This window comes from Drosophila virilis, chromosome X (assembly GCF_030788295.1).
Source record: "Drosophila virilis strain 15010-1051.87 chromosome X, Dvir_AGI_RSII-ME, whole genome shotgun sequence".
Taxonomy (NCBI): Eukaryota; Metazoa; Arthropoda; class Insecta; order Diptera; family Drosophilidae; genus Drosophila; species Drosophila virilis.
Window position 1 is genome coordinate 23,873,412 of NC_091543.1, and position 12,463 is coordinate 23,885,874.

The 12,463-nt window shown below is 39.1% G+C and overlaps 1 protein-coding gene across 3 annotated transcripts in view; it reads left to right on the forward strand.

The window, feature by feature from the left end:
- The window catches only part of if (integrin subunit alpha inflated), a 41,911-nt gene that overhangs the window by 8,483 nt on the left and 20,965 nt on the right, over positions 1-12,463 (forward strand). For all 3 annotated transcript variants that reach the window (XM_002055296.4, XM_015170962.3, XM_070210995.1), the window contains exon 3: positions 10,304-10,428. In XM_002055296.4, the coding sequence (XP_002055332.1) occupies positions 10,304-10,428 (125 nt within the window). The remainder of the gene's footprint in view (positions 1-10,303; positions 10,429-12,463) is intronic.

The window sequence follows — 12,463 nt, forward strand, 5'->3', positions numbered from 1 at the left end:
TTATATTGCGGAAATGAGAACATTCTTAAAAGTCTTTCAAGTGTCGATAAAGATAACTCGATCGACTCGGCTATTGATGCTGATCAAGAATGTATATACTTTATGGGGTCGCAGATGCTTGCTTCTGCCTCTTTCATACAATTGCACTAAAATGCTATTCAATAAGAATAGAAGATATGTCTAGTTCCATGAATAAGTTACGTTAGCCTAGAGAGGTTCTTGGATGTTTCATATATGTAAGAGAAACGTTTTAAGAGATATAGATAAGAAAGTACGAAGAAACACGCGGGTTAATGTTCATTTTTGGAATAACTTGAATATAAATAAGTTAGCAATGCTATAAAATTGAAAAATAATATGTACGACTTGCATATATTTTATGGATAATATGAAACCCAATTATATGAGGAAGCTGTTAAACTGTTAAGGGATGCGCCGTGGCACTGCTCCAATTCGAAAATGATCTATATTTAAAGAAAATCTGCTGCCATGCATGAAATTTGTTTTTACTTTTCGAATGTTTGAAGAACAGGCCAATGGAATGTTATGTTCCATTTAGTGTCATATAACTGTCTGGTTTCTTGTGTCAGCGGCAGAAGTTCTTAAATGCCATTAATATCAATCAGAGCTGCGAGGTGTGCAATCAAAATTAATGGCCCACAGCGTGTCTCAATGCACAATATAAATAAATATACGATTCCGTCTCGGCAGATATATATATATATATATATATATATATACATGAATGTATATATAGATGTGGCATGTGTATAAATTGAAACGATGCTGGCGCATTTGGCTGGGAAATGGTCCATTTTGGCTTTGAACCGGCACGTTATTAGCCAAATGCAGCTGACCCATGCCAAATGGGAAAATTTTCCCGTGCCTCTTATGACTTAATGCCGCCGTCCCCCATGTACGTTGAGTCCAAGTGTTCACATTCACATTCACATTCACATTCGCATGCCCGAGTCCCCGATAGCCTATTGAACTTTGAAAGTTCGTCAACGGGAACGGTTCGGCCAGCTTCGCAGAGCGTGTTAATCAACAGCCCAGCACAGCGCCCAGTGCTTGGATGCAAAGATCTGCCTGCTCTAGACATTTAACTTTTCGCACGTTCACTTGCCAACGATGAAGAAGAAGAAGCAGAAGTAGAAGAAGGAGGAGGGGAAGACAGCAACGACGACAAGCCGAGATACGAGCCATGGATGCGGCGCGCGAGCTCTTAGTCTTTTAGCTAGAGATAAAGACGCGCACAAAGAAATTGAGAGCGAGCCAGACAGAGAAAAAGTGAGAGAGACAGAGGGAGAGAGAAAAAGAGAGAGAGAGAGGGGAGAAAGAGAGACATCAGGCGGCTGATAGACAGAATGCTTAAGTTACGTGTGTGTGCTAAAGTGCAATTATCTGAAGTAGTGCGGCTTTTACCCTGTAATAAGTAAATGAAAAAGGGGAATATCAGTGATCGCGATTTACGAAAGTAGCTCTGCCTATTGTTATACCCTGAAGAGTGCATAAGAGAATGGAGTATATCAGTGGTCGCAATTAACTGAAGCAGTTCAGCTTATACCCTGTAATGTACATAATAAAACGGGGAATATCGGTGGTTGCAATTATATAAGTAGTTCTGCTTATACCCTGTAATATGCATAAAAGAAACGAGTATATCAGTGGTTGGTATTTACTGAAGTAGCTCTCCTTATTATTCTACCCTGTAATATGAATAAGAAAAACGAGTATATCAGTGTTTGCCATACGAAGCCTGCATTATTTGTAGCTTTGGCTACCTTAAGTGCGACCAGTTAGCAGTTCGCATAAGAACTTTGACATTTATAAGAAACACGACCCCAATCGCATACCCTTCGGTGTTTGGATGATTTCAAGTAATGACCAAATCGTTTTGCACTTTCTATTTGTTTTAACCAACAACACTTCCGTGTGTATTTTGGGTTCAACATTGATTCATACCAGCTGAAGTAAATATTAAGAGTATACAAATAAATGCACAAATGCACTTCTTAGTCAGAAAGGCCGCGGTTTTGGTGTTTGTTTTATGCTCGTAATATGGGTTTTTAGCCAATTAAAGCCGCCCGTTTTCACACATCTTTTAAGGCTCATGAACTCGTGTTTATTTATTTATTTTCATTTTTCACCCTTAACGTTTATTATTGTGCAGTTAGGAATTTCTGAATTCCGTTTAAAGTATAGTATATTATTTCCAATTGAATTTTTGATAAACGCATTTGCTTAAGTAGGGCTCAATTTTTGTGAAAAATTGACCATTCCAAGATATAAACATTTTTCTTGGGTAACCTTCAAAAAGCTGAAAAAGGAAATTAAAATTTTAGAAATTATTGAAAATACGTATGCTTGAAACAGGAGACAAAAAATGTTGTTAACAATAATGATGATAATGATATCAGGTGTCTATCAGGTGACATTTTATCTCAATATATCAAATTGATCAAAAAATCAGAATAAATTCTGAGATATATTCCGTAAAAGAAATATTATTAAAAGAAAAATCACATATATTTTAGAGTACATCCAAGAACAATGAACATATTGGACAACAGTGGGTTAAGTGCATTTAACGCTGATGCTTTTACACAGATCCACATGCACACAAAATAAAAACAAAAACAAAAGCGAGTGGAAGAACAGTAAAGTCAATGGCAATGCGTTATTTAAATGCAGCGTTAAAATATTTACAATTCAATAAACAGACGCTAATAAACACAGAGCACAAAAAGCGCGTTGCATGCGTGCTTGGAAGGCCTCCAAGCTTCCATATACAGATACAGTAACAGATACAGATACAGATACGGGCCAAGATACAGATACAGATTGGACTAAGAGTGCGAGTGTCTACTGCCGAGCAACTGTGTCAGGTTGCAATTGCAACATGCGCATCGCAGCCCAGATACCCTACAAGCAATGGGTATTTTCGATAAATAATAAAAATAATATTAAAAATAAATAATTTTAAAAATAATTTGGTAGAAAAAGAATCGATTCATTTTGAGCTCTTAATCTAAGCGCATGCGCTAACAGCATCCGGACTAACGACTCAAACCTTTTCTAAGTATTACCTATTACTCAGCGATAAAATGATTACCTAATTACTCTAAGACTGTTTTTCATTGGAATTTGAATTAATCAAGTAAAAGCTAAAGGTTAACACTAAGAGGGAAAGGATTGGATTACGGCAACTGAGCATAATATTAGTACGGATTTTGAATGCATTCATGTTGTGGAATTGGGTTTTTTTCATAGACTGTAAACAGCATGTCATAAAAAGCTGTGCAGCTTAATTTTAGCTAATGCTTTTGGCAGCATTTTTAAGCTTTCCACCCACAAATGTGGAAAATTAGTGAAATTTTCAGTATCCCCTCTTAGCGTTTCGATTCCGAGTTGTGTGCCTAACATTTTACTGAAGCAAAGAGCATTTGCTCAAGAAGTATAACAATCTGAGAGCCAATGGAGCTAATTCTGTTTTGGGTTTGTCTAACGATTAACACATACAAATGTTTGCCCGAGCTCTGGGCTGTATTTGTTGAGTGATACTCAGCGTCAAAGGGCATACAGTGACTGCTTCTGGCCCCGCTACGTCTCACGTACCACGTCCAACGTCCCACGTCCCACGCACCGTCACAACTGAAGTGCACTTAAAGCTGAAAATTACCTGACTCCATCTGCTGCTTCACAATATAATTGTGTGTTAAATGCGCGCAAACAAAGCCGGAGGCTGTAAACAGCTTCAGGGGCAGGATTGTGAGGTTGGTGTGGGGAGGAGAGAGGGAGAGTCATCGTGGTTTTGTCTGTAACAAGTTGTGGTTATTGTTAATAAGGCAAGCCATTGGCCAATGTGGTTTGCCCTGAAGCATTGTCGGCGGCAATTAATACACACACATATCCAGTAACAGAGCAACAGCAAATGTTTTTCCGAATCTCTGTATCTGTATCTGTGTCTGTATCTGTATCTGTATCTGTATCTGTATCTGTATCTGTATCTGTATCTGTATCTGTATCTGTATCTGTATCTGTATCTGTATCTGTATCTGTATCTGTATCTGTATCTGTATCTGTATCTGTATCTGTATCTGTATCTGTATCTGTATCTGTATCTGTATCTGTATCTGTATCTGTATCTGTATCTGTATCTGTATCTGTATCTGTATCTGTATCTGTATCTGTATCTGTATCTGTATCTGTATCTGTATCTGTATCTGTATCTGTATCTGTATCTGTATCTGTATCTGTATCTGTATCTGTATCTGTATCTGTATCTGTATCTGTATCTGTATCTGTATCTGTATCTGTATCTGTATCTGTATCTGTATCTGTATCTGTATCTGTATCTGTATCTGTATCTGTATCTGTATCTGTATCTGTATCTGTATCTGTATCTGTATCTGTATCTGTATCTGTATCTGTATCTGTATCTGTATCTGTATCTGTATCTGTATCTGTATCTGTATCTGTATCTGTATCTGTATCTGTATCTGTATCTGTATCTGTATCTGTATCTGTATCTGTATCTGTATCTGTATCTGTATCTGTATCTGTATCTGTATCTGTATCTGTATCTGTATCTGTATCTGTGTCTGTGTCTGTGTCTGTTTCTTTTGCTGTATATGTAGCTGACACAGTTAGAGCTGTGCGTGTGCTATTTACGGTCAAGTGTTTGGCACAAGGTTGGCCGTCCGCTTCACCCAATTGGCCAAATAAGTCATCATCAGCCGCCTAACCGTTAGGATCGTTGCATCGGCAGGTGGCTGCCAGCTAGTTGAGATGCGCAGGTTTCCTTATACACTGGCATTCAGGCAGTTGGCTCATTAGCCTGGCCTCGTTCACATTGCGTTGTCGCAGCCGGTGCCAAAACTGGGTTAGTACCCCAATGCATATAGGGTGCGTTGAAATAACCGTTTGTACTAAAAGAGCACTAGCTAAAGTTTTGCCTATCTCTGATCTAGTTTAAATTTTCCTCGACCTATTGTTTATTTAACACATAGCATCATAAATATTTTCGTCAGCTATGGATAAGATATGCAAGATAGTCACAAATACACATGAATAATTCTTTAGGCAAGAGAAGATATTTCGTTCACACTTCATTATGTTCGATAAAGGCAGAGTTTTGATAAATACCACCCACAAAGGCGGAAAATAAGTGGAATTTGGCAAATTAACAAGTGCTGAATGGGATGAGTTGGATAAAATGGAATAGATCGCAGTTAAAAGTTAACCCAGAGAAAAGCTGAGTAATATCAATTCGTTGGCCTTATAATTATGCAAGTCCTAAAACTAGATTCGAAGAGTTATTATTTCCATTCGAGCAAATGCACTGCATAATCTAAAGATCTGTGGCGATTTCGCTTGCTTTTGGGTTGCATCAATTTTGGCTGCATTAATTTTTTGTTCAATTGAAGGCGCCTACTGCCTCACGTTCTCCGTCTCTGTCTTTGTCCTATAAACAGACTCCCAATTGCATTAGACAGCTGCCGCTGTCGGTCGTCGCTTTGTTGTGGTTATGAAATTGCAAACAGCAGCAGCAGTAGCAGCAGCAGTAGCAGTAGCAGTAGACAATGAAATGTAATTGATTTCAAATATTTACTGTACTTTTGTACACTTTGGCATTTGGCTGGCAGTTGGCCAGTCGCTAAATTGCCGGCTGTCTGGCTCAGCTCAGCTCAGCTCAGTTCCGTCTTGCTGCCTGGTCGATCTCTCTGGCATTTAATTGATTGCCGCTTGATTGCGGAGTCGAGTGGTTGCCATAAAGATAAAGATCGGATCAAAATGATGTGGGCTGGCAAAGTCTTTTAAACATAGATAGGAGATAGACCGCAGCGCTATTTGGCCAGAACCGTATCCTGTGTCCCAGTCCCATTTGTGCGGAAGTGTAAGTGTGTAAGAAAGGTGTTGGGAAAACACACACACACAAACACACAAACACACACACACACACACACATGCACACATACACACAACGGAGCGCCGAGGGTCGCACTTTTGAGCGCCGGCGCAGCGCGTCGTCACGTGTGAACAGTTACTTTTATTTCCCAGCCGGAATTTCTCTGCCCCTGTTTTTCTCTCTCTCTCTCTCTCTCTTTGTGTCTCTGTCTCTCGCAGTCCGCAGCGTGAGAGCAGAGAAATGAGGCGCGCACATGTTTAGCGCCGAAACGCCCTCGCGTTTCTGCCCTCAACAACAACAACAATAAAATAACAAAAATAGAGAAATAAAATCCCTCGGCATCGGCAACGGGTCCCTCACTACTCTCACTCTTCGGACTGACTTCAGAATGACTTAGCGATTTTGGTAAATTAAATGTAGCCCTTTCATGTATTCATTTATGTGCTCGTATTTGGGCTGTGCATTATACAGTGCGTGCCAAATGTGAACGTCTACTTAAGTCTACTGATAAGCATGCCGCATAAGATTGTGGTTGGCAACCTGCTTGAGATAGTAAAAGATTCCACAGATAAGCTATTTATGCAGCAGGCAGCTGACGTGATCGCTTTTGTATTCATCTCAAGAATTTTTCATATGTTTTATCCAGCTATTGCTAACACTTATCTTAAGTAAATAGCGACACAAGTTCTTAAATATTTTGTAAATTATATATATAAATATACTTAAAATTGTGTGCCCTTAAGAGTCGGCATAACTCGATTATGTTTCATATGTACATATATCATTTATTTAATATGCGAATGTACTATATATAGATGCAAATGTTTTCATGTTATAAAATTTATAAATGTATATTGTGTGACCGCAATATATTTATAACTACTCAGTGGAATACATTTATGTATTATTATTTTATGAACTATTTTATAGACCCTTTAGATGTAGATAACTGCAATCAATATAATAATTATATTAAGATTTGGTTTATATATGCACTAATCGTATGATTCACACTTTATGAATCAAAAATCGATTAGGAATACCTGAAGTGTTTAGTTTGTCTAATGAGTCATAATGAATGACAAAAACCTTGAATCAGGCATATTAATCAGATAAGTTCAATCAAATAGATGCCCGCTGATCAGCAGATGTACCTACATAGGTTCGAATTCATACGCATACAGTTGGCAATCACTGTTCATTCACACATTTTGCGTGACAGGCTGAGAAGCCGGCGCAGGCGGGACAGAGGCAGAGAGTCGGCGTGTCACAGGCAGGAAGCATGCGCAGCTTCACACGCAGCGCACCCACACGCGTTAGGGGTATTCACTGTTGTTCGGCTCATGCCATTGTGCGGCCCGTGCTGTCCTGCTGCAGCCGATGTTGTGCATGTGTTCGCCCCTTCAGCGTCTGTCGAAGTCGGAGTCAGAGTCAGAGTCAGAGTCAAAGACGTGGACGATGGAAGGTACACATTTTCGAAAAATAAGTTTATTTTTAACATAATTTTTATTGCTGCACGCGACGAGCAGCAAAAACACCGATCGATGACGATTTGAAATTCAATGCGCGATGCGGCTCAAAGACAGGGCGAAGGTTTTTCTCTCTTCGCTCTCCCTCTCTTTCACTCAGTTCCTTTGCAGTTCCAGTTAAATTGGTTTTCCTTATGGCTTCGTCTTAAATTTCCCCTAAATATATATGTATTGCATGTGGTCAGCCATGTGTGCGGAAAATTGTTCAATTTGGAATGCATTGTGCGGCTTTTTATTCGTTTGTCTTTATATACATATATATATATTTTTTTAGTTTTTTCTTTTTGTGCTGCCCATTTTTAATTGAAGCGCATTGATTTTGATTACTTTTGTGCACTCTGCTCTATAAGGCCCATTGTGGATTCATCCGTGTGTGTGATTTTTGCATGCATGTGTTTGTATGTTTATGGTTTTGGTTCATTGCACACAAACACACACATACACACACATGTACACACAACACTGACGCGTGCGGCTCAATTCGAAAATTACGCCAGCCACGTTCCCCAACTGTTCCCCTATAGCTATAAACGTTCGTATTGCAATATTTTACAACGCTTTAATAATAACTAATAATGTATATTTATAGTTAATGCTTAAAATGTGTAATGCCCCTCTGATCCAATTAGGTATATACGCATACATATATATGCTACAATATATATAAGCTACAAACACAAGTTATAATCATGAGAATCTCGTAGAAAGGCAACAGTCAAATGAGACTTGTTGGTCTTATTATTTTCTTCTGAATTCAGCTACATATCCAAGTTAGCTTTGTACCATCTGTTGAATTATTCATTATTTATTCTGTTTGAATATTGCAAGCATGAAATTTCGAATCGGCCAAAATTATTTGTATAATTAATAAGCACGCACATATATATTTTTGGAACTTCGATTCTAACTTTCGTTCAAATGACGCACTCAATATGAATCATATTTACGAGTTATATGCAATATGGTGTCAATTTTGAGCTATTCATTCATACATGGAACGAAATGGAAAAGGGAATTAAAATTTAGATTGGGTCAGCAAGAGCAAAATGGGTAGGGGGAAGTTAATTAAACCTGTTCGCTCTTGGCGCCTCGTTGTGTGCCATAAATCGCTATTAATTATATGCGACAAGAATGATCAAATGGTGATTCAATAGATTGCCATGATGTCAGCTTTTTACAACAACAGATCGTACAAAGAGGCAAATAGTACTCGTAACGCTGTTGGTTTTTATTTTGATTGCATGATAAGATCCAAAATTAAAATACTACTTGGTGAATTAACATTCAATGGACCTTGGATCGAGGCTATTTCCAATATCCAATTGACAGCATACCTCAAAAAAGTAAGGCTACAAACGTGTAAATCGCTTTAGTTTTAAAAGCGTATTAAAGATCAAAATTCTTAAAGGTCTTAAATACTGTAAATCGGCGTATAAGCTACTAATTGACCTGTTTTATTGATTGCTGATCAACAAACAGCCCGAATCATAACACTTACCTTATACCTAAGGACGAGGCTTTGCGAAATCCACCTTCACGTTCGGAAAATACGTGGAGTGCTTTTGTATAATAATATTTTCATATTGAACCGTTTGGCTAAAACTCATTATAGATAGTTGTTTTAACAAAATCAGAAAATTTAACTGAATTAAATGTTGAATGTAGATGCTGAATCAATTGAGTCGAATTTATAATGCTGGTCTTCGTCTTCGTCTCTGTCCGTCTCCGTTGCCGAGGTCGCCGTCTCCCTCGGTCATTGGTTGATTGTGGCAAAGGTGGTTGCGGCAATGCGGCATTGGCCATTGTCATCAGAAGCGTTGTGTGGCACCCTCGCTGAGAAGGAGTACTCCCTTTGCAGCGGTTAAATGTAGTAGTACATCATGGCACGCACATTGACAGCTGTCATTAGCATTCATTGCGGAAGCGCGGCGAAACCCATTGAAGAGCCTGTGACCAGGCCGGGGCAGGGCAGAGCAGGGCAAGGCAGGTCGGTGCCGGCTGCTGGGGTGCAGTAAATGGGCCTTCATTAAAATTGAAAATAATAAAACTGAAAATAAATATAAGCAATGGGCAACTGGCGGTCTGCAAAGGCAAATCAAACACTTGAGAGTTGATTAAAAACGGCCCTGCTGCTGCTGTCACAGCCCCGCCGCTGCCCCTGCCTCAGCCCCTGCCAATGCCAGGGCAGCCCACATGCAACAATTTGACGTTTGACTAAAGTAAAATCCGCACAGATGCGTGCAGTATAAAAACGGCAGACTCGATGAATGAATAATGTGGCTCTCAATCAAAGTGAGTGCAAAGTGAATAAGGTCTGCGAATGGGTTCCGAATGAGGTACTCAACTGTTGCAATAGGTCAGTTGCTTTGATCTTTATATCGCACTGAGTCTCAAATAGAAACATATATATATTCTTGCATTTCTGCAATTTTAATATTCTTACGATAGCTTTTCACAAATAACAATACTTTTGTACAAAAGTATCAATTTTGTGACAAGTTTTTCTGTAGGAATAACTAGAAAATTGTTAAAGCCCTGCAAATTTCATAACGTTCGGACTATAAGCACCGAAGCAGTTCAAGATTGTATGGGTATATTATTTAGAATAGCTGCTGTCTTTATTTAATGTACATTATTAATGTTTTGCGTTTTTGATTTATGAAAAGAATTAAGAAAAATTGGTAAAAAAGAAAAACACAATCAACATATGATTTATATTGTTGTTGATAATACTCGATAGTTTGCGAACTCGAGATATTGCTGCTGTTTATTCAAGGTATTTGCATTTGGGAGAATGCAGCTAATGTTAATTGGCAACCATTTACATGCATTAACTTAATAATTTATACATTTTTATTTGCAGTTTGGTTGTGGGCGCACCCAAGTTCGATACATCCACGTATCAGGAGCGCGTGGTGGAGGCTGGCGCCGTATTCAAATGCACGATGAACGATGATGACTGCCAGTTGGTAACATTCGATTCCAAAGGTAAGTAGTTGATGGCATAAGTCAACCTTAAGCATTTGATTTGGGCGTGAAGAAGAGATTGCCCGTCCAGTCAGTCAGACAGTTGGGCTTGGGACTGGGACTGGGCCTGGGTCTGGTCCCGGCGCCAGCTCAGAGCCGAAGCCATGTTTGCAGTCTCTATTTCCCGCACCTGTCCCCGAGTCTCCCAGTCTCCCAGTCTCCGTGTCTCCCAGTCTGCCAGTCACCTAGTCTTTCAGTCTTTCAGTCGCAGTCTCTCTTTGTATTGGCGCCAGCGACAACAGCGCCAAATGCAATTAGTTATTTATGGCTCACACGCATGCGCAGCGTTTTTAGTATGCAAAATGCGAGAATGCGAAAATGCTAAACAGCAAAAATAAGAAAATACAAAAGAAAAGAAGAGGAAAAATAAACTGCAACAATCGCGCACGGCTGCAGTTTATTATTATTTTTAGAAGTTTGCCATTTCACCGGGCATGCATTTCCTTAAGCGCAAACGGAAATGATAAACAGGCGGCCTCTAAAATAAACAGAGACGCCCATTTTCAAGGTCCACCCCGCACTTGCTTCTCCTACCGTCCGCCCGTCCACCCGTCACTTCAGCCCCCGCCGCGCACCACCCACCCACAAGCTCAGCCGCATTTGGCAGCAACGGATGCCCAAATAAAAATTATTCGCTTTGTCGACGATGACGACGACGACGTGGATATGGATGTGAATGTGGCTGTTGATGATGGCAATGTGAGTGCAATGCAGTCCACTCGATGTGGAGTTTGGTGTGGTGTTGGCGCGCCTGTTGATAGAACAGACAAGCTTCTCCATAACGAACTTCAGCAGCATCGATTCGCCAGAGAGCATTTATAACTCAAATACATAAAAAGATACTTTGAATAGATCAACAATCTAAGGGAAATACAGAACGGCAAACTTGCATAGTTTTGATATCAATTTATGCGGGAATCGATTAAGCAAGAAATATAAACAAAATAATAAAATTAAAGAAAGTCCTGGTTGAGCAACTTGTTTAGGCCGTTCGTTACATGGAGGTTTAACTGTAGACTTCAAAGTGTTTTGCTTAGGTCAAATTTAGAGCTTGTAAACTGAGCAAACTTTTCTCACAGAGACTTTCGTTAGGGCTAAGCTGCACTGTAGATGGGTATATTGGTAGCTGATACCTGTAGTTACCTGACAATTCACGGATCAGCTGAGCCAGCAGTCTTTAAATGCAATTTCATGTTGCTGCTAACAGCTCAAAAATAAAATTATGATCTGAAGGAATCTGGGGACTGGCGCGGATGGGCTAGCCCAGCGTGAGATGCATAAATTGGTCTGGCCAAGTGCGGGTTAGCTTCGTAATGCTACGCTCAAGCAAAGCGTCAAGCCTTTATCAAACAAATGTGTTAATGCTCGTACCTTACTTTTATATCGTATGCTTGCTTACAAAACAAATATATAAACAAAAAAAATATCGAAAAAAAAAAACACGAAAAAATGCAAAAAGGAGTCAACAGGTGCTTCATTCAGCTCGCAGGTTGGTTTGTTCATTCATGAACTAGCTATAATTAGTCAACAAAATATTCAAACGAAATGTATCTGATTCATGGCAAAAATAACAAGATTACTCATCTGTATATGCATATGTAAATATATTCATCAACTCGAACAAATTTCGCGCATAAATATATATTTAACAAAATATTTCTGCTTAAATTCGCACTTATCACAAATTGAAAACAATTTGTTTTCGGCTTTTCAAGTAGCACAATCATTATATGTATATTATATACTCTGCAAATTCTTGACAGCATCTGTTTTGAGTTTCATCCTTCAATTCCAATTTAATTGTCGGAAGCATCATTATGCCCTTGCAGAGGGTTTTATAGGGACAAGTCAAGGGACATCTCTGTTCCCCTAACTATTTTTATTTATTTTTTTTAAATTCTTTTATTAGTATCTGATGTGCTATAGTCTAGCAATTCTTATCAGCGTCTATGCAAACTATTCTCTCAGTCTTAAGACTATCATCTTGAAGCTTTGC